This window comes from Strigops habroptila, chromosome 7, assembly GCF_004027225.2.
Source record: "Strigops habroptila isolate Jane chromosome 7, bStrHab1.2.pri, whole genome shotgun sequence".
Classification (NCBI taxonomy): Eukaryota; Metazoa; Chordata; class Aves; order Psittaciformes; family Psittacidae; genus Strigops; species Strigops habroptila.
The window spans coordinates 29,013,691-29,039,170 of record NC_044283.2 but is presented as its reverse complement, the minus strand read 5'-3'; the positions used below and the strand labels follow the sequence as shown (position 1 = coordinate 29,039,170).

The window sequence follows — 25,480 nt, the reverse complement described above, 5'->3', positions numbered from 1 at the left end:
AGCTGGCTGGCTGCAGGTTGTTTCTGTCCAGGATCCTATTAGAGGAAGCAGAGAATTATGGATATGTGAAGATTTTCAGTTTTGAATTATAACGCTAACAGGTTAGCTGCTTTTGATTAAAACCCACATTGTGAAATAGTGGGGTTGGTTTGGGGGATTTTTTGTTAAGCACAGTTTAAGGAGGCAGTAGGTGTGTTTTTCAATCAGGCTTGATTATGAGCTAAATTGTATTTTAAATATGCACACACAATCCATACTCTTGCGTCTAACCCATAGTTCCCAGTTACAGATCCAGCAGTGGCAGACGTAGTTAAGAGGTTCCCGGCCCTCTGTGTAGAGCGGTGCTGTTCCTCAGCTGTGCCAATTTTCAAAGGTACACGAAGCCACACTTTCTAATAAGAACAAGACAACAAAGATTGTGTCTATAAGCGTGTGATATGTGGGTTCTTTCAGACACATCATTTCGCAAACCTGTGTCTGTGGGTGACCAGAGCTAAAGGAGTGCTGCCTCCAGTGAGAGTCAAGAAGAGTGGCAAGAAGCAGGGTGGAGCCTTATAAAAATGGATGCAAGTGGAACTGTAACATGTAGCCACAGTCTTTGTCTTGTACAGGCTAGTTGCACAGGATTTACAAGCATTATTTCTGACACACTTACGGCTTTGTTACTGGAGGAGGGGGATCTCTGGTAAGGATCTGAATACAAAGGATGGAGAAAATACTTTAAATGAGAATACACAGAAGAATAGCAATTGTTTCTGATGGCCAGGTCATTAAATGCTGGCTTTCAAATTTATCTTACAAACTTAGGTTTGTACTCATTTTTTATTATCCTTTATGATTTTCTGAGTCAGAGAACATGTTCACTAATGAACTATGAAAATCAGTGTTATAATCACTTTCTTTTAATATCTTTGTTAATAATTTGAAGGGGGCATGTAAACAACACCTCAGGTGTCTCCAGATGTAGTTAATTTCAATCCTAGAAGGCAAAAATAACACAGGCAGCCCAGAAAGGGATGGAGGGGAAAAAAGGCTGGTAGGTGCTTCAGCACCCCACAGCCAATTGTTAGAAGCCAGGCTCAGGCAAGAGCCCAGATTGCCAGCAAGTTCCCAGTGAGCAGGCAGGTCTGAGGATGAGCCGAGAAGTCAAATCAGCAAGTCAAAGGCCACATCAGTGGGGTATATGGGCCACGCTCCAGTGTAGCATAGGCAAAGAATCTGAGTCTTCTTACAGCCTTCCTGCACATATCTTCATTGCAGTCAATTAGAGACCTGCACTGTACTGGGGAGAGAGCTATGGGCTCATCTCCCTGGTGGGGAAGGAGATGCAGACTCCGGAGGAGAGTGGAAGGGTGGCAGCAGAACAGCTGGGCAAGCAGAGATCAGCCCAAATGATCTGGAACAGAGTGGTGGGCAGGGGTGTTTTGTCTAACCATGAGCTAGAGACAGAAATTACAAACTGCCTTCAGTCCCAAGTTACAGAGCAAAGTTCTCTCCTGATGGCAGGACAGTCTAATGCACGAAGAATGCAGGAGAGAATTGCATTTTCCTCTAATCCTCATTATCCGTATTTCTATGGAGATATTATTTACATTGACTTAGCCAGACTTGTCAGCACAGCTTGCAGAGGTCCATTACATTTGCAGGGAGTAGACAAGGACATATCTGTGTGACAAACCAATTCTAAGAACTTAACCTCTTTTTACCTCTGCGGTTGCTACATTGTCTCCCATTCATAGTGATCTGTAGGCTTTTCCAACTGCTGCTGTTTGATTCGACTATGTACAAGTAGATCTGTGAGCAAATAGTGTGCACCTTTTGTACATTATAATGTGACTAAATCTGTGATATCTCTGACCACTACCGCAACAGGCCACCTAACGGGCAGTTCATCTCTCCTATAGACTGCTTAGACTTACCCTCTTTCCCAGAAGTCACTCAGGAACAGACTTAAGTCTGGATGAGTTACTCTGGTAATGGCAACCCACATCACCAGTCATCTGTCCTGCTGACCTTTCTTCTTCACATTGCACATGGATGCATCCTTGTCTACTCCCTGCAGAGGTGATGGACCTATGCAAGCTGCTCTCCAGAGTAGGCTACGTGTGTCCACTCACAAATTTTCGTATTAAAGGCCATCTGGGATCAAGTTGTGCATGCTCTCTCCTACTCTCTTTTCCTGTGAAGCAGGTAAAGATGTACACCTGCTGTTACAGCATGTTTATCTACAGAAAAAATGACGTTTCTGGGATGTGTCAGCATCTCTGCACAAGCACAAACCAAGATTACAGTTAATTTGTTGACGTGGTAGAGCAAAGTTTGTAATATATGACTTCTTCTAGAATAACCTTTTCAGCTGCAAAATTTGGGCAGCATTTCTTGAAATTCCTTTCAGCCCAATCTTCTGATATTTTTGTTATGCTATTTTTTCTTTTTATTTTGAGATAGAAAATGAAAGAGACATATGTCAGTTTTAAAAACATAGTATTTTAACAGCCTTTTATTAGGGGGAAGGGATCAATCAGTCATTACCCTAATTTGCTTTCCATTGGTGTGTATACCATTGCAAGCAAAGGAACAAGTATCTTGAAACATGTTAATTTGTTACATTACGCCAGTCTATCCGATTAGAGAACAGGTTATGGTTTACTTGTCTAAAGATCTCTTTCTCTCTACAGAAGTTTATGGTTACTAAACCAAAGCAAATTCTTCCCCTTCTCCTGTTTACCCCCCCTCCAAAAAAGAAAAAGCTAAAAAGAAAAATGGTTGGGCTGAAGGTAAACCTATGAAGCAAAGAACAAAATGGAAAGCATGAGTGGTAGTGATGCACTATTCTGGGCATAAGGTAATGGATGGATCTCTGCTTGCCCATTATGGTGTAATGTGCTAGTAGAGTAAAACCCCAGAAGTTCATAATCCAAGTTACCAGAAGCAAATGTTCTTTGTCCTCCATCGGAACGGAGTGTCAAGAAGGTTTATAATTAGCCTCAGAATCTGTATGAATAGGGCTTTTGATGCTATGCTTCTGTTGGGAATCAGGTTCTGGCTCAGCTATTTGCTCACAGTGTGATTTTTCTGCTCTTTGGCTTGCTTACCGTGGTATGTAACTAGTGTTGGAGCTCTGCTGGGGCATCAGATGCTCTGGAGGGGCAGATGGGTGTGCTCTGATTTTGGCTCTTTAAACAAGATCTTCTCTAGAGCTAATCCGCAGTGATTATAATAACTAGTTTGCTCCCTTGGCAAAATAGCATTATGGTTCAGAGATCAGGTTGTATTAAAGAAGTTAATCTGTTTCTGTATGAAGAAACTGTAGTGCTGGAAAACTGTATTGTTTCCTATATTTTTTTCCTGTGATCTTTCCTGGGTGAAATTTTTTGACTTACTAATGCATATCACCTCACATTAGTTCTGTATAAGGGGTGTAATCTGTAAAATCATGAAAATTTTACTTAGAAAGTCAAGACATTTATATAAAAATCTTTTTTACAATATAAGGGAAATACTGATTTTTCCTCCAAAATATTTAGCAATGGTCCCATTAAGGTGAAGTGCTGGAAGCGTAGGGGTTTCAGTCACTGACTATATACAAAATTAAGTACAGGCAACTCACTGACTATTGTCCCATCCATTTTTCAGTCCCATCCTGACAGAACATCTGTCATGAGCAAGACTGTAATGTAATTCCACTGTTCAATCTTTGAATCTGTTTCTAAGAAATAATATTGCCAATGTGCATACCAGCGCTGACGATAACACTGGACTAAATTCTTTCAGTCTAAAACATGGAATGTTTTATCAGACTCTGTGAACTTTCCACTATTACCTCAGGTTGGATTGTGGCTTTTTACCCTATGACTTACACAGAACCTTATGTCTTTGGCCAAGCAATAACTTGGCACCAAATAACTTCCTGCCTCTCTGTGAGTGATAGGTCAGCACAGTGCAGAAGTTGCAGTGTTACTAGCCTTTGTGATTTTTCTACAGATTGAGCAATGTTTTGTATTAATAGTTTGTATATCCATGGCAGCATCTAAGTTTTTTATTGAGGACCTCAACTTTCTTAAAGATAGTAAATTTCTAGCCACCTTGGTTGCAGAGATGTTTCAAAACATGCACAGAATGTGTACAAAAGATACAGTATCTAGAGAGAAATACACACAATTCTTTGTATTTAAATAAACCTCATGAATTGTGGAGGCAGACTCGTGATGTTTGAACAGTTGTGGCTGACAATGCTGGCTTGCAGGCATCTTAACCTTTCTGCTGGCTTTCACACGCATGCCATTTCTACTGAGTTAGAGATCTATGTGGTTTTGGTTACAAAAGCTTTTCCACTGTGATTAGCTTTCCTTTGGGTCTGGCTTAAGCTTGCTTGTATTCATTTATGACAAAAAAATGTTCCTTTCCTCCTCATCTTAAAATTCCTTTTGAAATTATCTTTAAAACCTCAGGTTTTTTCTTCTGTTTTAGACATTATCGAATATGGTTCTGTGCTTAATTCCTGTGTTGATTGTCTTAAGTGTTTAATTGTGTTCTTTTAAAAAAATACTCCTCTACATACTGCAGAGATGAGGTCTGAAATTTTCCTCAGTAGAACTCTGTTAGGAGCTGGGTGAGAGAGTTGGCAGAGTTGTTCGACTCCAAGCACTTTAAAAACACAGGTTTCATGTTGCAGTCTCTGTAACCTAGTCTTCCTTGGGACTCTTTGTCACTAGTAATGTTTGCACTTGTCAAACGGAACAAAACAGAATAGGAGAGGAGGCTGTAAGCACCTAAAAAAGTAGGTCAATGGGCCAGGAGGTTATTTGGCCAGACAAGAACGAGTGGCTTCATTGAATCATGCTGTAATTGTTTTTCTCCTCTTGGCAGATTGTTCTGCTATGCTTTAACTTTTTCTGTTAGTATTTGCATCTCTATTTTAACCATTTAGGAGCCTCTGTTAGGTGCAGGGAAAGGAGAAATTTAACTTTTGTAATCAATTTCTAATTCTGGTGTTTTCTATAAAATACAGTAATGAATTTAAGAGTAGCATAAGCTTAATTTTTTAGATCCCGGCTTCTTTTTTAAAATCTAATATGCTTTAAAATAGTTTTTTTTTCAGAAGGGGTACAAGTACATTGTGCAGTGAATACATTTTATTTTAAGAACGGTAAGGAAGGCAGATAGAAATGGGATAAAGATGAGAGAAAAAATTATTTCATTAAACTTAAAAATGTGAAAAGAAACATGGTTCGAGGGAAGAAACTATAAATGAAATCTGATGGTATAATGAAAGCTGGCGATCACTTATACTCACGCTGAGTTTTTTAATGGAAGAACTGCATTTGTGAGGTAAGTTTGGAATACATTCTTGAAAGTAGTTTTGAAGTGGATTTTGAAAGAAAGGGTTAATGGCTGTGTCTGAGGGAGTAGCAATAATGCAGCTGGGCAACTTTGCTATAGTTGCCAGCAGCAGCATTCTACACATTCTGTAGTCCTGAGAGTGGCAATTCTTGAGTCTTGAAGACAGAAGACGTAAGTGAGAAAGCCAGGAGAAGCTGAAGTAAGAGTTTCAGCAGAAAAGGTGTTTAAATAATGGTATAAAGATATACCTTGAAGGTAGCAAGTGGCAGTGAAGGGTGCAGATGGTGTGTGAATTCAAAAGTTAAAATTATAATGGAGATAGGCATAAAGCAATAGCTTAAAGCAGAGATGAAATTGTGTCAGAAGAGCTTTAAAGCAAGTTGAATTTGGATAGTGAAATGTTTGGGATATTTTTAATAATCAAAATACTGCATTTATAAATTAGTTTTGTTGGAATGATTGCTTCTCTTAAGAACTTATTGGTTTTTAAAACTCCTTTTTTGATGGTGGTTTTTTTTTTTTTTTTTACAGTTCAGAATTTAATGCTTTTCTGCAGAAGAGGCTACATCTAACTCCACATTATTTTTCAAAGGAACCAGGTTTCACCTCTAAACCTCACACTTTAACAAGTTCCAAAGTGTAAAAGGTAAAATTGTATTCTTATAATTAAGAAAGTTCCTATGGCTTTCAGCTATAAACACTGGAGAGCTGAGTAGCAATGTTAAGTAGTGTCTTTTGTTCTCTAGAACATGATTGAATTTGAATCTTAGAAATGGACATAGTCCTTGATTTCTGTAGTGTTTGCTTTAAACTTCACTGGTTTCATTGGAATTATTTCTGCAGTCTTATCCATTGGCATGTATAAGCACTAAGAATGTTCAGCGTCTTGCAAATTTGGATGCAAAGGCAGAAGGATCAGACCTTGCAAACTGAGCAACAAATGCATTATAGCTACATTTCCTGTATGCTTTTAAGTTCCTTTAACTACTTGTCTTGGATACCAAATCAAAGTTGCCAGTTCCGACATAGAATATATATTCTGTATGTATATGTATACTGTATCAAGTGAATGATTTTGTTGAATTCTAGAAATTGAGTGCTTTATTAGGGTGAAAATACTGACTTTTAAATTCCAATTCTGCATAATGACAATGTCGGTTATGTCACAGGTGAAAGTTTTCTGTATTTAGGTATACATGTGTTTTTCTGTTGCTGATTAAGGGAACAATATATCATTTGTCCTACAGAATTTCATATTACTCTTGATCCCTATAATGTTAGGTACCCAATTTGTTTAAAAATTAGCACAGGTCTAAAAGTGTAATTAGTGCATACTATGTAAGGTAAATGAAAACAAGTTTCTATTTGTTGCCTTGATATTAAACTTAGTTCCATGCCAGTGATGTTAGTTTGCTTTTACTGCTGTTCAACCTGTCTGTTCTTGTGTGCTTTTGACAAAAATTCAAACAAACACTTCATAATTTACTTTCCTTGTGCCATTCTGGCTGATTTTCAAATAGTGCAACTCTACTACTTCATAAAACTTTGCCAACTAATTTGGGGAATTTAATTCATCAGTATGGCCAGTGCAATTGTTAATTTGAAGAACTGGAATGAAGGAATAGTTTGCTTCCAGTGTTCTTTCAGAGCACTAGATTTTGAAGAAAAAAGGCAAGACAATGTTGGGTTGTATTAATTAAAGAGGTGGGTAAGATGTCTCGTGGAGCATTTGGTCAAAACCACGTGCACACCTTGTAATGCACCTCGAAAAGAGATTGTGCTGCAGCACAGCTTTCCCATTTACTTTCATGCTACACTCAAGTTATGAAACTTTGTGGGGAAAAATACTAGTCTTGTGAAGCAAACCTGCGTAGTATGTGGCTGTTGTAGACTGAGACAGTTTGGTTGAAACATAAGCTTTTGTCCTCAGTTTCCCGATATGTTTAAAAAATGGGGTAGGATTTTCCTGGAACATTTTGCAGGCTGTCTGGATCATGGAGTTACTGCCATATTCCTTGTGTTAACACTGCAAGTTCCACTGGATTTGGCACTTTCAGAAACAAACAGATTTTTCATTCTCAGAAACTATGAGTCACTGAAGTGACTAAAACCACCTCCTTTGAAATAAATGCAATGCCTTTTTACTATTAAAGTTATAACATAGTAAAAATTCCCAAAGATCTGCCTGTTGAGCTCGTATAAAACTTCTTGCTGCGTGCAGTTGTTCTTTAATCACTGACAACAATCTTGCTGCTCCATTTGAGCAGCATCTGACAACTGACTTTTCTGTATCAAAGAAAAGGGTTTAATTGTGTTGGTTTATGTTTGACTTTCAGCCTTCTGTAACCTTTGTAATTTTGGGGTACCTAAAAGAAGGTACTTGTTGAATTAAATACGTATTTTAATTTTATACTCCTTTCACTATTAAAAGTTCATTCACATTCTTTATTCAAAATCATATGTACAGCTGGAAAACCAAAAACTTCCTGCTGAAACTTTGTAATGAATAAGTGTCTGCTTTAAGAAATGGCCAGGTTACCTAACTTTCTCACAGTATGGAGATTGCAATCTAATAGTGACTTCAAATGTCTACTATAGCAATGTGCTCAAGAAAAAAAAGTGATGAATTATAGCTGTAAAATACTATATCCCAGATGCTTTCTGTTTGCACAGTTTCTAAATAAAATGTATTACTACTGAGGAGTGTATTTTACATCTGTTCAATGTTCAACATTATGGCAGTCTTTTAGGTAAAAGTTAAAATGAAGAGGTGTGTCTGAATTCAGAGCCAGAAAAAGGTTTGTATTGGTTTAGTCTAGACTTATTTATTGTGGCATTTAATAAAACAATGTTCTCTTGGACTCTGTCGTGTAAAATGAGATATCAAAGTCCTGGTTATGATGGTAATGGAGACTACATTAGAGAAGGTAGGAGGGCAGAGCAGAAGGTTGGAAGAGAGGGAAAGAGCAGCTTATAGAGCAAATGAAAACATCAGTATGCTTTAATGAAGAACATGTTTGTTCCTCCAGAGTCACATCTTCATATTTCTTTTCTTCTCTTACAGGCAAACGTACAAATGTCTACCACAAGACTAAAGTGTGCTATGTTATGTTTTTTACCATAAGCACCCATAAAATGAGCTCCATTGCAGACAGGTATGTTAATAAATACTGAGAGTTTTGAGGGAATTACTCTTCAATGCTTTCTTTAATAATCTTTTTCTTACAGGTAACGTATAGAGAATATTAATTTATGCAAAAAATTAGAGTGGCTATTTTTGACAGTTATTTTGGTAGTTATTAGATGTGGTGTTTTGTAGTCATTGGAAATAGTGATTTTTATTGTTTGAGATGAATCTTAATGTATTACTTGTTTTCAGTCACTGAACAGCCTCCGTGCAAGTTGAGCTGATTATTAATGTTTACTTGATTTTTTTTCTTTTTTTTTTTTTTTTTTTAGTAATTAAATATTTCATTAAGGATAACAAATACATTTAAACAGTTAGCGATGCTGCAGATGGTAGTAAGGTGACTCACTAACCTATATCAAGGGAAAAGTAATAGTTGAGACGTGTTTTCTACTGGATTTCTTGAGATAGACTTTCTTAGCAGTTTAGGTGAGCATTTGTCCTTAGTATTCTGTGTAATTCCATTTTTGAGACTTCAGGAAATGAAAGTTGCATCAAATTTACAGAAAGTTAAACCCAATTGAAATAAATAACAATAAAAGCATTTGTTTCTTTCAGAAATGATGGAAGCATTTTTGATGGGCTGGTGGAGGAAGATGACAAAGATAAAGCAAAAAGGTAAGTTCTAAACTTATTTAAAGCTAAGGAATGTCATTTACTTTTATACTTGAACTTACCAGGGTGATTTCTAAACAGCAAAAATGTAATTTTTTTATAAATAACCATGTTATTCAACAGCATTTCTGTTACTATTGTTATTCAGGTATGCTGTGTGTTATAACTGTGGTTCAGTGATTTGTATTTTTGTAAAAGGGTGCTTTATTCCAAAGGCTTAGCTGCAAACATCTATGAGAAGGAGGAAGCCACTCTTCAGAAATGGTGTCTGAGATACAGAGTAGATGTTTTTGTGACAGTTCTCACAGCAGAAATTCTTAAGGAGCTGTTTGCATCGAGAACCTGGCAGTAGTATGCAGCTTATTATAAGAAAGTTTCATAGTTGTTATGAAACATTTTCTGTTTTGTTTTTCAGAGTGTCTAGGAACAAGTCTGAAAAGAAACGTCGAGATCAGTTTAATGTACTTATCAAAGAGCTGGGTTCCATGCTTCCAGGTAATGCTCGGAAGATGGATAAATCCACTGTACTGCAGAAGAGCATTGACTTTTTACGGAAGCACAAAGGTAATTATTTGTAATAGTAATAAAATATGTGTAAATTTTTATTTTTTTTAATAGTACATAAAACATTCAGTTTTGCAGTTCCTTTAAGGCAATTGTCAAAAAAATGTAAAGAGCTCCTAAAGAGCGATATTCTTAAGATCATGATCTACGTAGAAGAGATAGAACTGGTTTTGCTAATATTTTGCAAATGTCAGTACTAATTTTATTTTTTTCTTGTCCCATAGTTGTCAAAGAAGTATGTTTCATAAATAGAAGCATTTATTTTTGAAATAACTTGAAGGTTTGTGTTCTGGACAGATGGAGACCTTTAGAATATAATTGCTTCATAAGGCACAAGTTGTCAAAGTTTTTCTCTGCAGGAAAACTGCTGATCCATTTCAGTGGAAGTACTTGCTGGAAGTACTTGTTTCGATATTTAGATAGGATTGGTTTGATATTTATATATATTAAAAAAATCACTGTTCCTGCTCCTACACTTGTTCTTAATATGGCATCTTGTGGTGTGATAAGCAACATAAAAAAATTCAAGAAAATGAACGTCACCCATTTGCCTGAGTAATTTCTGAGCACGCATACTCTCTAGAAAGCAGTAGGGACAAAAGAAGCAGCTGTAAGGTTATAAATAAAAGTCGTAAAGCTATTAAGTGGATGAATAGGTATGTATTTATCAACAGTATGCATGTCAATTTAAGGTATGTTAAGGTACAATAAATATTTTTCCATGTCCTAGCATATGTGTTCCATTAGTGTTATGGTTCAAGTAGTATGAAATGTGTCCTGAATAGTGCCACTAAAAGGGTAAACATAACAGTTAAAATGGAAAGGGAAGGGAGGAATAATGCATGTGAGATTTCGTAGACTTAGGATTTTTTTGCCAATTAAGTATTGATAATGCTGTTTTAATTCTCCAAGACATGTTTGTCTCATAACAAAAATAAAAGCAATATGAAGGCTCCTTTTCTGTAAAAGTTCTTGTAGGTTCAAAGGGCCTTTGTGAAAATTGGTTCTGTTTCAAAATCACTTTTTCTTGTATTGATGATTCCTGTCATAAAATACAGGGTGTAGAATGAACATGTGTCAGCCAGCAGCACCAGTCATATTTTTTTATTCAAAGTGCTTTCTGAGATTATTTTTTTTAATTAGTATTTTGATTTTTTTAAGATAAAGGAGTACAAAACAGCTCTGGAGATGGATGCCTTTTAGGGTATGGCACTTTTGTCCTTCACCTGGTGGGACAGAGTGCAGCTTTGTGTGACTACACATATATTAAAGTCTCTTCAAGCTCTGGCTGCAGCTGCTTACTAGCATTGCTCTGCACTGGTTTACATTAAAATGTTTCGGACAAAATGTTGGCAAGGTCAGAAGCATATTTTGCCTTCTGAGATGCTTGGATCTGTTACAATAAAGCAGAGTGACCCTAGTAATAAATTAATTGTTCAGCACTGATTAGCTGCTTTACTGTTGAAAATCGTACTGTGTTCAACCACCGGGTTTTGATTAACTGCATTGCCCTGGTTCTTTCTGGACCGTTTCCACATTGGCCAGGCTTGGTAGTCTGGTGGCAGCTCCAGATGAACCAACTGAGCAGGTTATTGACCAATGTGGATTCTTTTTCTCATTGGGAAAAAACAGCAGGCTAATCACACTGAAATTATATTACTGAGAGCTTCTCTTTGGCTAATACTGCCTATCATCTTCCTTTGAATTCATAAACAAGATATTTTTGAAAATTACTGAATACTGAAAAATTTAGATGCTTATAATTAGTTCTAGTAGACTGATTTTTGTACAGCCCACAGATAAATGCTACAGATCTTGGCCCAGCTGGCAATTTTGTTTGAGGATGCTCAGTGCTGATGCAGAGTGGTTTCAGGTCCAGGATTTGAAGACTAGAATTGAATGCACAAGTTTGATTATGCTCCTCTGTCTAGTAGCTAGCTCAGGAATGTGACCTCAGTGCCATTTATCTTTCAATGAAACTTTCTGCCAGAATTATGAGACATTTTTGTGAAGTTATCAAGTAAAACAAGTTATTTCCATGTTACTTTGGCTCTGTTTTCCAATATCATACTTGTTCTAATTACGGGAAATATAAAACAACACCTGTTCTTGCAATAAGATAATTCAGAATGGTTTAGTAAAGGTATGAACTTTAGATTTTATTTAGTGTAAATCCTTTCTACTGCAGAAGTCAGACAAAGTTGTATGGACCAGAATGAGCCAGTGAATCACTACCAGATCTAAAGTGCAGATTATATCTGGTCCGTGAATTTTGCCTCTACTTCAGTGGCATAGCTTTTCATTTCCATGTTGTTTGACTTGCCCCTCAGTGTTCAATATATTTGTTCTGACTGAAAAATTAGATTTGGGGTTCTACTTAGGTTATCCTTTCTTCTCCAGCCCACTCTTCCTGCTTTGTGATACCATTTCAAAACAGATAGCAAAAGCCTGATCAGTTTATGTCTTCTGTGAGATCTGATCTTTTGGAAATTCTGGTCCATCTTCTTTGTTGATTTTTTTCCTCTCTCCTTGCAGCTCTCCACTTCTTGCCAGTTTCTTGCGTGACATTGCTGTTGTTTACAGATCTTTTACTTTAGTCTAAAGCTCTTCCATAAAGTTTTCCTCCTTCAGTCTGAGAACTGAAACTGTAAACTCTTCCAGCCCTTTGCATATTTAACTCAATTCCTGGTTTTCTGTGCTCTTTGAGCCATCCGAACCAGCAAACTAGCTTACGGCCTTTGTACAGACTTGTCCTTTAGAAATCAAAAGTCTTAAAGACATAGTTTTGTTCTTTCAATTCATCTAAATACTTGATTCATGACTGCGTGTTCAAGGTTGTTCTTACAGCCTGTACTTCTTCTGTAGTGCCCTTGTTATTCATCGAAGCTGAAGTACTGTGTGGTCTTGCTTCTTGTTTCAGTTATCAGTTGACAAGGAAGCATCAGCATTCAGAACCTGGGGCCTGGTTTTGCTTAGCAACTGTTGTTTCTCTCACCTATGTAGGGGAAGTTAATCTATGTATTTCTCTTAAGTCGTACAGGAATCTCTATTCAAAATTCATCTCTGTGTATGAATCACAGTAATTCTGCAGTGGAGCCTGTCATACAGCTCATAACAGTCTTTGTTGAAAACCTACTCTTTTTTTTTCCTTTAATGTTACCTTACTTCTTTACACAAAAGAGTGGGAAGAAGAGAAAGGACAGTGACCATTTTTAGTGCAAAGGTTAGAATGACCAGGATTGGCCAAAATACTTGAGGATTAGGCATTTTAATGACTTAAGCTGATCAGGAATTTTGGCTTTCTAAATCTTTGAAAACAACACTCTCAATAAAACATTTTATTATAGTCTCAGAGGAAGGAGTATTTTTCCATTGTCAAAATCCATTACTTACTGCTATTAACTTTAGCATTACCTTGAAGTCTGGCAGGACTGTAGCATAAACTGGTAGAAGGAAAGAGAAGACAAAGTTAATTGTGACGGGGGAGAAGACATTGATTTCCTTTTTAAGGAACAACATCTATATGTAGTGAATGAAAAAAAGATGAGAACAGAAAACCTTCTGCTATTTCCTATTGTGTATATGCTGCTCAGTGTGAAAATAATGGCTTTTGAAAGTGTGAATCCTTGTACTGTATATATGTTTGATTGTAGAAATTACTGCACAGTCAGATGCCAGTGAGATTCGACAGGACTGGAAACCGACATTCCTTAGTAATGAAGAGTTCACACAGTTAATGTTAGAGGTATGTTATTTCTCGTTTTCTGGGAGTAGGACATTTCCTCATGGAGAGTCATTCCATGATGAAATTTTTCAGTTTGATGATAATAACATTTTATTTTAGTTGTAACTACAAGTTTTCATGGAGATAAACAGTTAAAATTCTTATGCATGCAATGTAATGCAAAAGTTTTTTTTAACTGCATTTTCAATTGCAGAAAACATGGTAACAGAGCAAGTCCACAAATAAACAGAACAATATGGTATAAGAAATTTTTTTAAAGATGTGAGCTTTAAAATTTCCTATTTAGAATTACAGTTTTGTCGTGCTTTTACATTTGATAGCATGCAACTAAAAGATACTCTTGCTAAATACAGTGGAAATAAGTTTAAGTAGAAGATAATGCAGTCTAAACTGTATCTCACAGGTTTCAAGTCTGAATAAAATCTTGCTACAAATTCATTTTGAGATAGGGAATATTGATTTTTTTTTTAAATACTGAAATTCATTGATTTCACCACCTTTTTTACTTGTTTTTCTCTTAGCTCTTCCCCCTTTTCTTGCCTTTGTCTCTAGCTCATTTTTCTGACTTCTCTGATGTTTTAAGTGATGATTGAATTAAAATTTACAGGCAGGCAGAGTGGGAGATGGGGGAAACAGTGGCTAGCTGTATATGGACTTACTTCTGAAACCACGGATTATTTAAGAACAGAATAGTATGGGAATTGTAATGCTTGCAGTGTAAAAGCAAGACTAAGAAGTTTTAGTATTGAGAGTCATCCTCAATTTTAAATTTTAAATTTAGATTTTTTAAATATAAAACTGGTCTAAATTATTTTCCATGTTGAATATAGCTTAACATTTTTAATATGCTCTGTTTCTTTTTATTTAACTGCACATTATGTTTAATTTCAGGCTCTTGATGGTTTTTTTTTAGCAATTATGACAGATGGAAATATAATATATGTGTCTGAAAGTATAACTCCCTTACTTGAACATTTGCCAGTAAGTACAAATCATTTTCAGTAACATATCAGTTTGTCTATGGATGCTATTAATTAATCGTTAGCCTTTTTGGCATTATAGGCATTATAGAACAGAGGTATGCTTTGTTTTAATGTGTCTGCTTTTTCTTCAGCATAACTCCTTCCTACCGGTCTGTCACCTATATTAAACATTTCCTTTGGAAATACAGAATGCAGTTGGCACTCTGTTAGGCAGATTTAGGAAGTGCCAGACTAGCATCAGTTTCCCTTCAATGTAAGTGAAATAACACAGTGAACTGCAGGAGACACTATAGGGTTCACACTTCTCACAGCCTCTACATGAGTCAGGCAGAGTATTGCTAAAGAAAAGGCTTCGACTCTCTGTAAGCACTGCTCAGCAGTAGCAAAAACATCCCTGTGTTGTCAACACTGTTTCCAACACATATCCAAAACATAGCCCCATACCAGCTACCATGATGAAAATGAACTCTACCCCAGCTAAAACCAGCACAACTGTCTTCATAAAATCAATTTCAATTGTATACAATTACTGGCAACAGAAAAACTTACATGATGTAAGGAGATGCTGTCTTTTGTTCCAAGATACAATTTCAATGTATTGGATGCCACTGACAGATTACAGTGCTCTAGAACAACATCCTATAGTTTCTAATTAAAATGCTTCTTTGCTTGGAATTGTTGCATCCCAGGGAGGTTGATACAAGGTTAATACAACACTTTAACATGTATGTATATTTGCTGTATTTACAGTGTTTTTCATTAAATGGTTTGCAGTGTCAAAATTAAGATAGATCAGAGTGAATTTTTTTTCTTGCAAAATATTCATGTGTATTCCAGCAGGTGGCTTTGTTGAGTCACTAATGTTGTTCTGAACTGTGGAATTGTTTTGCATTAAAATGGTAGGCTTTGTGACATTGTGCATCTTGCATTAGTTTAACGCTTATTAAATCTTTTTCTTTCAGTCTGATCTTGTGGATCAGAGTGTATTTAATTTTATCCCAGAGGGGGAACATTCAGAAATTTATAAAATATTATCTTCTCATCTGCTGGAAGGAGATTCATTGACACCAGAATACTTAAAATGTAAGTAGTTGTTGTGGGTTAACCCTAATAGGCATCTCAGCCCCACACAGCTGCTCGCTCACATTCCACAGTGGGATGGGGAGAGAATAAGAAAGGTGAAAACGATAAACCTTGTGGGTTGAGATAAAGATGGTTTAATAGGTAAAGCGAAAGCCACGTGCACAAGCAAAGCAAAACAAGGAATTAATTTGCTACTTCGCATCAGCAGGCAGGTGTTCAGCCATTTCCAGGAAAGCAGGCTCTCATCATGTGTAATGATTACTTGGGAAGACAAATGCCACAAGCACAAATACCTCCGCTTCCTCCTCCTTTCCCCAGTTTTTATTGCTGAGCACAATGTCGTATGGCATGGGATATCCCTTAGGTCAGCTGTCCCAGCTGTGTCCCATCCCATCTTCCTGTGCACCTCCAGCCTACTCACCGGTGCTGTGAAGAGCAGAAAAGGCCTTGACTCTGTGTAAGCACTGCTCAGCAGTAACTAAACACCTCTGTGTTATCAGTGCCGTTTTAGTCACAAATTGAAAACAGCACCATATGAGCTGCTAAGAAGAAAATTAACTCTAACTCCCAGGCGAAACCAGTATGGTAGTTGTGTTAAAAATAATCTGCTTTGTATCACGTGATCAGTTCTTCCAGTGTTATTTAAGCAGAAACATATGGGTGAGCCCTGAAGAACAGAAGCACTTTTTTGTCCCCCCTTCCTCTGAAGAGTAGAATTTTCAGCGTTTTATTGCATTTCACTCTCCCTTGTGTATTCTTGTGTATTGTATATCATCTTGTTTATATAGCTTCTATTTAAACAGTTGCAGCAGTTGGTGAGAATAAAAACATGGCAGTCTAATGGGTTTTGGAAGTGCATGCTTTAGTAAACTTAAGCGTAGGGCAGCTGCTTCTTTAAAACAGCTCTGGTTTTCAGGGTTCTCTCTATGTCATTAGCATTCAAGCCTTTCATGCACACATTCTGAAGGAGTTCTCCTTTAGGTTAGTTAATATCATACTGGTTAAAAGCAGAGGCTGTAGCCATTTGAAATCACAAGACTTACAGTCTCTCAATAAGTATGCAGCTTAATTATTCCTGCTTTCCATTTCATGTTTCCTGTGTGCTTCATCAAGCATGTAGCATATTAATTTGTTTATTCCTTTCTCAGCAAAATATCAACTAGAATTCTGTTGCCATATGCTGCGAGGAACGATAGATCCAAAAGAGCAACCTACATATGAATATGTAAAATTCATAGGAAATTTCAAGTGTTTGAATAATGGTAAGTAATTTCAGCAGTGTTAGAGTGAAATACTTAGGAGCTTCACAGCTAAAGAGGTTTGGGACCATTGTGCAAAACTTAATGATGAACTAAAATCAGCCTTGCAAAATACGAACTTGAAGCAGAGTTATATCACTCCTATATTGCTTTAATGAAAAAGAATTAAAACTGCCTAGTGGGCATTGCAGGTCTGTGCGTTTGAATGCAAAACGTAGTAATTATGCTTAATGCTTTCAATTAAAGACAACTAAAATCTTGTAAATTTTTTTTTTTTTAAAGAATGTAAGAGACATTTAAGCAAATGCATTAAAATAAATCATAATCCGTATTTGAGCGAGTGACTGGCAAACTTGAAGGTCAGTGGTACTGAGTACCTGCAGTTCTCATTATGCAGTGAGCTGGGAAGTTTCACACCCATTTAAATTCTGTGCTTTCACTGACAGGATTTACCACTCAGATGAGTGGATGGGCCAGTACAGTTTTCTGCACTGAGTTCTTTTCCCTTCCATTGAAGTTATTTGTATTACTTATACTTATGTACTAATATTATTCTTCTGTACTACATCTCTAATCTTTTTGGTCACGCTGTGCTGACTATTTACTGGAGAGGCATGTTTATTTGGTCAGCCAAACAAATGGGTTGTGTAGTGTAGTCAGTAGTAGATCTTCATAAAGATCACCTCCCAGAATGTTACCAAACAGTATCTTATTTTTCTCACAAAAATGGGAGAGGTTGAATCTTAGTGCCAAATGCAGGTATGTAACATTATAGGAAATACAAGAAACAGGCCTGAAAAGGGCAAATATATTGCCAGTCTTGGAAAGAGGAGGAGTTAGGAAACTGCAGACCAATTCGTTGCAATTCAATATTGAGAAATACCCCAGAACAAATAACTGTATGTGAGCTTCATGAAACTAGCAAAGGATTGAATAGCAACCATTGTGGATTTTCCAGGTAGAAATTGCTTCAAGTCCATTCATTTTCCTCTACCACAGAGTAGCAGGCTGTGTGGATAAGAGGACAAAGCACAAATAAATGATGGACTTCTTTAATATGCTTTAGACAGTTAACATATTCTGTTCTCACAAACATGTAAGGGAAGCACATGTTAATTGAAGTTACTGGAGAGTAGCTGCAGAAACTGGTGGGGAAGGTCACAAATGTTCACTGTCAAAATGGAGTTTTAATGGCCTGCTTCTGGATTTGATCAGTATTTTCATTGATGTTATGAGTAATGGAATGTTGTTTGCAGTCATGAAATGATGCAAGAACACTAAAACCAGGATAAGAATTAAGCCCTGAACTTAGAAAATTAATTATTTTGGGGGGGAAAAAACTCACCAAGACAAGAGACAAATTGACTAAGAACAAATGCAAGTTGCTATATTTAGGAGTAGCAAACTATATGAACAGGGGAAAAGATTACAGTTAGCTACATAGCAGTCATTTAGAAAAAGGAGTTACTGTGGAATGTAAACTGGATATGACCAAATAACCATGAGCAGTGTCTAAACCACATGAAATAATCTGACTACACTTCTTGGAACCCCTGTGTCCTCATCCAGTTTTTGATGATGCTATTTGTCAGGAGTAAATAAAGCAACTGGAAAGAATTCAGAGGAGAGCAATGAAAGCAATCAGAAATTTGAAAATTTAGCTTACAAGGCAAGATAAACTCTGAAGAAAAACCGAGACGGGATAAGGTAGAGAAAGGAAGTTGCCAGTTTCCTTTCTGATAGAAAGAGCAAGGAGCTGAAAACTTAAATTGCATGAAGAAACTTAAGTTCTAATCTAGAGTTGAACTAAAACCAGTTAGGCTTGGAAGAGCCTGACAGCATTTTGGAGCCACCATCATTAGAGCCCAGAAAAGGTAAAATAAATTGATACCTGCCGGAAATGAAAAGTAAGGTTACTTCTTTTGAGGTCTAGTCCATCCTTTGCCCCTCTTCTGATTCCATCCATCTCTGTGTTTGAGTAAGTGGAGTTTCTTTGTTGCAATCTCAGTGTCCTGATTCTTTCGCGTACATCATTATTGTGCTTTGTTCTGTTACTCAGTATGTCTTCAGCTTGTGTCATTTGAATGTGATGGAAGCCTAAAAAAGAAATACTTCAGAGTTCAAAAGAAAAACTTAGCAAAACCTGATGCAAAAGAGAAATTTTAAAGATGTTTTTGAAGAAGGTGTATTTCAGTAATTTTCAGTGGTTACCAAGAAAGATGAGAGTTGTTATTAGTTTCTTAAAACTGCTTTGTCTGATAATATCATATTAACTGTAATTTTAGTTCTTTGAGAAAGTTAGTTGATGATTGTGTTCCCATTACTGTATAACTACTATTCCTATGCATGTATGTATATATATCATATGTAGTGTTTTTCTTTATGCATGTTAAGTTATAAGCAAACCACATTAGAGAAACATTGGGCCATTTGTGATATTGTTGCTGTTTTCCTCTTTGCTAATACTGTAGTCTGTGTTGACTTCTTCTCTGTCTTCCCTCAGTTCCCAACTCAGCGCACAATGGTTTTGAAGGAACTATTCAACGTTCGCACCGGCCTTCATATGAAGACAAAGTTTGCTTTGTAGCCACAGTTAGATTAGCTACTCCTCAATTTATCAAGGTACGTACAATTGAACTCATTATGTATCTTTTTAAGTGGACTCTGAACAAGAAAACTTCAGAGAGAACGCACGCAACATTTCACATATTATTAATCAAAACTGTAAGGAATTTTATTATGTGAAACTGAAAGTGCCCGTGTTTCTTATTTAACACACAAATAGGTTAAATGTTATGCAAAGCATCAAATGAAGTTGTTACGGTGAATGCCATTTCTAAATAGTCATATAAAATAGTAATGTCTAAGGAATAAATTTGGGAGTCTGTAGGAATATAATTTAGAAGTTTAAAATGAAAGGTAACATTGAGATTCCACTTTCACTGGAGAAATTAATAGTTTTAGTTGAAAATCGGATGTGAATTTTATGTTGCTGATGGTCCTGCTGTAGTTTGACACAGCAAATCTGGTAGGGCTTAATGAAAGCTTACATTACTTGTCAATAACTGAGAGCTGGGTTTTGTTTCAGTAGTGTTATTCAGTAACTTGGTTGTTTAAAGGGAAAATTTTGCTTACCTGCTAGTGTACAACGAAGGTATCTTTCCAAGTTTAGTTTAAGGATAATCCTGTTCCTTACCAAAATCAGTCAAAATAAATATGCAGGATACAGTACAAGAGTCTGTGATTCTGATTCAAATTATGTTTTATACAAATATGTTAAGGTACAGGATAGTCTACTATCTAACATCTGTTCTTGCAATTCAGTTGTAAAGAAATGCCATGAAATTTATATGGCACATGGTTAAGCTGCTCTTTGTCATGCTGAACATTTAAATATTCTGCCTGTAAGTTGAAGGCACTGGTGTTTTAGGCTGAAGATTAATGGCGGCAGCCTCTGAAGACACAGTCTGTATATTTTGCACTTTGAAAGCATAGTAGGGAGCCTGTGGAGAAAGTGTATAAACTTCAGTTCCATCAGGCTGAATAGGAACTGGATCTTACCAGATTGCATGGCAGAGAAAGCTTGTTGTTTATTTTTCCTGAAGCTATGGAAATCTTTCATCTGACACTTTTCTTCCAATGTGTGTCTAAATAATGTTCTACCTGTTATGCTTACAGTTTGTAGAGATGTTATATGTGTGATTTTTGCTTCATGAAGTACTTGGGGAAGGGGAGGAAAGACCAACACAGAAATATTTGCAAATATTTTTGTCTTTTGAAGTCTGACAGTTTAGAATGTACTACAGTTAAGCTTTTGTGTTTCCTGCTTCTGGCACAGGATATTTGGAGTTGAGGAACTATTTGGAAGTTGAGATCTATTTGTGATCTTTCAGGCCTCAGTCTCCTGAGGGTGAAAGCCTTACAGGTTATACTGTGGCCAAAGTTTCATTCCTCTACCTTGACTTCTAGGAAGCTCTCACGTTACAGAGGTTCTAAGATCCTCTCAAAGGTTTTGACTAGTGCTGCTCATCTGGGAAATCTTGTGAAGACGACTAACATTAGAGTGAAGACTTTCAATCTGACAATACTTATTCATACTCTGACACCTCGTGTTATTATTGAGGCTAGCATTGACTAGCAAATAAGTGTTATGTCAGGAATTTTACCATCCCAGTAACTTTACTAACAGGTGTGTGATACAGCCAGTAATTAAATGTGTATTTTAGTACTGGCTTGCCTTATTTGAGGTAGAACCTGTTGCTCATCTGCCACTTTTTATTTCAGATGGCATACGGCTTGGGATTTTTTTTACCTAGAATGTCATTTCTCAAGGATATACAGTGTTTTTGCAGAAAGCCGTAGTATTCATGAGAATAATCTCTGAAAGCTCACATTTTTATTTTCTGCATATGACACCACCACTTTTGTAACAAAATACGCCACAAATTTTGCTCCCCAGTGAAGGAATTTGTCCCTGTACATTCTTGAAAACATTTGTCTTGAGTTTTGGCTAGTAAATGATTGAATCCTATCAAGAGGGCAGGATTAATTCAGCCAAAAGGAGTCTATCAGAATATTTTTTTGTTACAAATGAAAGTCCTTTCTCTTCTAGATGCCTTGTTGACAACTTCAGCAAGATGCTTTGTTGAACAAGATAGTTTCTACCAGGTGTATTTTATAGTGGGGTATCTGCAAATCATTAATATAAATGCGTCGAGTAATTGGGCACTAACCTACTGCCAGCTCCTCTTTAACAGAGATGTTTTTGCTGTGTTTTTACTTCCTGTATTGAAGTTATTTTTACTTTTGACTTGTGCCCAAATAACTAGATTAAAAGAAACAACAAATCAAAAGTATATCTCAAGGATATACGCTTACACTGTCATTTCTTTTACTTCGCTATGTGTGCTGCTTTATTAAGGGCTGTAATCTTAAGAAAGTAGATGAGCTTCAGGTTTTAGAGGTAGTTTCAGTTTTGAAGGTTAAGTCTTGATAACTGGAAGTCACACACTAAGAGTCATAAATTTGTGCCCAGAGTAATTTTTGTTCGTTACCTCCATCATATAACTCACTTTCTAGTCACTGTCTTTAGATTTTGCACCAGTGAAGGGAAGGAGAAATGATCACCTAGATAGTTCACTTTTTTCTTTCATAGAAAGAAAACTTAGAAATACCAAAATGAAGAACTGCAAGATGTCCACTTAAACTCTTTGTATTACAACCTAAAAGAATGAAAAGGAAGGTGGTCCCTTTGTAAGAACAAGCTAGTTACTGTATTTTTCCACAGGACTATTTTGGTAGTAGATATTTGCAGAGCAGCAGTGTGCTTGTCTGTCCACATCTGTTGTGAATACTGTGTTAGTGCAGCAGTGGCTTCCATAGTGTAGCTTTATAGAAACTTGAGGTATCTGATCATCAGTAGATTCTACCGTGTTCCTGGCAATGGTAATGCTGTTACAGGCTCCTATAAGTGTGACAGGTGTGTGCAGGTGTCTGAAAATGAAAGATTTACTGATCTCTAATTCTCTGAGGAGTGTATTTATATGTGTGCATGTGTTCCATCATCTTCTTGTAAGGCAGTACTAGAGGGGTTTGTAAAAGAACTGACTGGCCTGGGGTACTTCGTTCTGTTACCGTCTCAGCATCAGGCACAGTAACTGGTGGAGCATCTTCACCTCTCTGGAAGGGGACAGTAGAAACTGCCAGACATGCACTGTTTGTGCATATGTCCAAGTGGAATACATTTAAAATGGTGTACAGAATACCTTGAGGATTTTTTGTAATAGTGGAAATACAATCACAGTCTTATTTTTCATGAGTTCTAAACATGAGTAGTGTGGGTTTTGTAGTAGCTGTCTGTCCTCTCAAGCCAAAGTGATTTAGAGTACGCTGTATTCACTCCAAGGAAGAATCCTATTCCTGAACTCAAAATAACTTGACCTTTCTGCTAATGTTGTTTTTTACCCGTTATAAGCATATAGTGTAAGCAGAGTGTCTGGTGGGAGCGTCTCATCTCTTCTTTTGTTTGTTACAAGTTAAAAGCATAACTGCAGGAACTGTTGATTTCTGCTTGTACTACTGTGTTTGTAGATCCTGAGCTTGAGTTTAATCTCACGCCGGGGTTGTTCCTCTTAAATCAACTGAGTGTCAGCCTGGCATAGCTGAGGGTAGATTCTACCTCAGTACTATGCATCTAAATGAGTAAAAACAATGAAACTGTCTAAAAATAACATTATAAATATTGTGGAGTTATCTACTAACTTTAGGTAAGCCTGAATTTCAAAAGAGCTGATGGATTAGACTAGAGCAGTTTTGAGAGAGATTTTTATTTTTCTGCTTTTTAGGAAATGTGCACTGTTGAAGAACCCAATGAAGAGTTCACATCTAGACATAGCTTAGAATGGAAGTTCCTCTTCTTGGATCACAGGTGCAATTCCTTTTATGTATAGCAGCAATAGTAGCTGAATCACAGTGGTGGCTATAATATGTAGAGTTCACTTATCAATATTAACTACTCGTAACTTGTGTTGGGTTTAATTTTTAATTTTTTTCAGAGCACATACTATAAACAAGAAAACTTATATAATGAAATAACTTTGGGGGTTTTGTGTGAAAATGAAATAACATTAATTTTTGTATTAATTAGGGCACCTCCGATAATAGGTTATCTTCCGTTTGAAGTTCTGGGAACATCAGGATATGATTATTATCATGTGGATGATCTAGATAATCTGGCAAAATGTCACGAGCATTGTGAGTATGACTAAGTTGCTAAAACGAGCAAGTTTGCTTTATGGATGTTTGGTTTAAAGATTGAGTTGTACAACTGTTTTAGTGAAATTCTGTGACACATTTGAATGAAGTGTCTTTACTCCCATTCATTTGACATTACTGCACTGCCGATCTTTACCTTTCTTTTGGTACAGACCTACCAAACAGATAAAAGTTTATCTTAGAGTTTTCATTGTGGTAAATTGGAGTGCACAGCACTATATTCTCCAGTTCTTCCAATAGCATTTAAAAGGCTTTATTACATGTTTGAACCTGTAATAAAATAAACTTTCTGTTTAGCTATGTTTTTCTTTGTAAAGCTGTGTTTAAATTTTTTTGCATGTGCATACTTCACAATATGTACAAAACCCACAAAAATGGAAGTTTGTATTCTGCAGATCTCTGAAAAATGCAGTATAGATTATTTTTTTGGTAGAAAGCTACATTTTTAAACCTGTTCTTAGTCATTGTCATAATACTGGATTTAGACATGGTTTGGGGCCATATAAAGCTGGGAAATAATGTTTATTATGTAATTGCAATATTTACAGCCCGGAAAGACAGTAAACTTTATTCCTCACCTTTACAGTAATGCAATATGGGAAAGGGAAGTCATGTTACTACAGATTCCTTACAAAGGGACAACAATGGATTTGGCTGCAAACACATTACTATATTACGTATCACCAGTGGAATTCCAGGCCAGAGTTTATTGTCTGTACGCACACTGTTGTAAGGTAAGTTCTTTTTTTTTTAAATCTATATTAGAGAAATTCTAATGGCATGGGAGCTCTATTGCTGGTCTTCTGGGAGGTAGAGAAATCCTAGTAGTTTAAGGAATCATTGGAAAACTTCCTGAGATGCTTTGTGAGCAAAGTAGCTCTGAGGTCTTTGTTTTTTGAAGTATGTGTTTTTAAATCATCCAATAATATGGTAGTCATATTTGGTTTGTTCTTCTAGTTATGCAGAAGTTAGAGCAGAAAGACGACGAGAACTTGGTATTGAAGAGTCTCTTCCAGAGATAACAGCAGATAAAGTGAGTGTCACAGATAAAGTGAGTGTCTTATATAATTTTATTTTACCTCTTCTTTCTTTCATACTTAAAGTAATATGTAAGCAAATGCACAGCAGCAAGAAATGTTTTGTCCCATTACAGGTAAAGTAATTACATTGATCTCTAAATAATGTAACTATTTAAAGCTATCAAAGAAGTTTGTTTAGCGGAGGTCTGACCTGAACACTTACCATCCTCTTTTCAGGAGTTCATGTGCGTGTAGTTATAACATGGCAACACCCCTAAGTCCTTATTAAGATCTGCTTCCTGCAGAGATGGATTCATAAATAAATATTCTTCCTTACTGGAAGCACCCATAATCTGAAAAACCAAGGTCAATGCAGAAAGATGGCTTAAAAGAATTCACAGGAGGAAAGCTGGAGCTGTTCCATTTTGTGGCTCTGTCCCACTTCTTAGGAGTATACGAAGTTCATTTTGAATTAATGTCATTGGAAGCTCAGTGAGTCTTAGATAAGCCAGCTTGTACAGATGCTCTGTCCTGTTTTCCCCAGGCAGTTCAGAAATGTTTCCCCTTGGCAGTTCAGCAAGTTTCAGCTGACAGTGCTCCTTCTAGTGGAATTAACTCATCCTTTCTCCAAAGAATAAGCAGCTCACTCATTACACCAGTGTTCAAAGTGAATTGAGTTGCTAGAGAAGGAGGTCAGCTCAGCAGTCAGTCTGTGGCCTATGTCTGCATGTGTTTTGGTTTCTAGGCTTATATGACTTCAGTTTGGATTCTTTTCCAAGGATAAAAGCCACGAATGGAAACTGAGCTAACAGATACCCAACAGGCCACTACTTTTGCGCGGTCACCTGTGTAAGGGGGTTGATATTAGGCACAGCATGGTTTTAGATATCTGCTAACAGAAATGTACA

General features: G+C 36.6%; 1 protein-coding gene across 4 annotated transcripts in view; it reads left to right on the top strand.

Annotated features, from left to right (window-relative positions):
* The window catches only part of CLOCK (clock circadian regulator), a 52,573-nt gene that overhangs the window by 12,682 nt on the left and 14,411 nt on the right, over positions 1-25,480 (top strand). For 3 of the 4 annotated variants that reach the window (XM_030493101.1, XM_030493103.1, XM_030493104.1), the window contains 13 exons: positions 5,875-5,989; positions 8,408-8,498; positions 9,089-9,148; positions 9,561-9,709; positions 13,363-13,454; positions 14,346-14,435; positions 15,400-15,520; positions 16,669-16,782; positions 19,283-19,401; positions 23,124-23,206; positions 23,426-23,532; positions 24,140-24,287; positions 24,511-24,586. In XM_030493101.1, the coding sequence (XP_030348961.1) occupies positions 8,452-8,498; positions 9,089-9,148; positions 9,561-9,709; positions 13,363-13,454; positions 14,346-14,435; positions 15,400-15,520; positions 16,669-16,782; positions 19,283-19,401; positions 23,124-23,206; positions 23,426-23,532; positions 24,140-24,287; positions 24,511-24,586 (1,206 nt within the window). In that variant the 5' untranslated portion in view covers positions 5,875-5,989; positions 8,408-8,451. Of the gene's footprint in view, positions 1-5,874; positions 5,990-8,407; positions 8,499-9,088; positions 9,149-9,560; positions 9,710-13,362; positions 13,455-14,345; positions 14,436-15,399; positions 15,521-16,668; positions 16,783-19,282; positions 19,402-23,123; positions 23,207-23,425; positions 23,533-24,139; positions 24,288-24,510; positions 24,587-25,480 lie in introns of those variants that run through there. The other variant, XM_030493105.1, reaches the window with a different exon arrangement.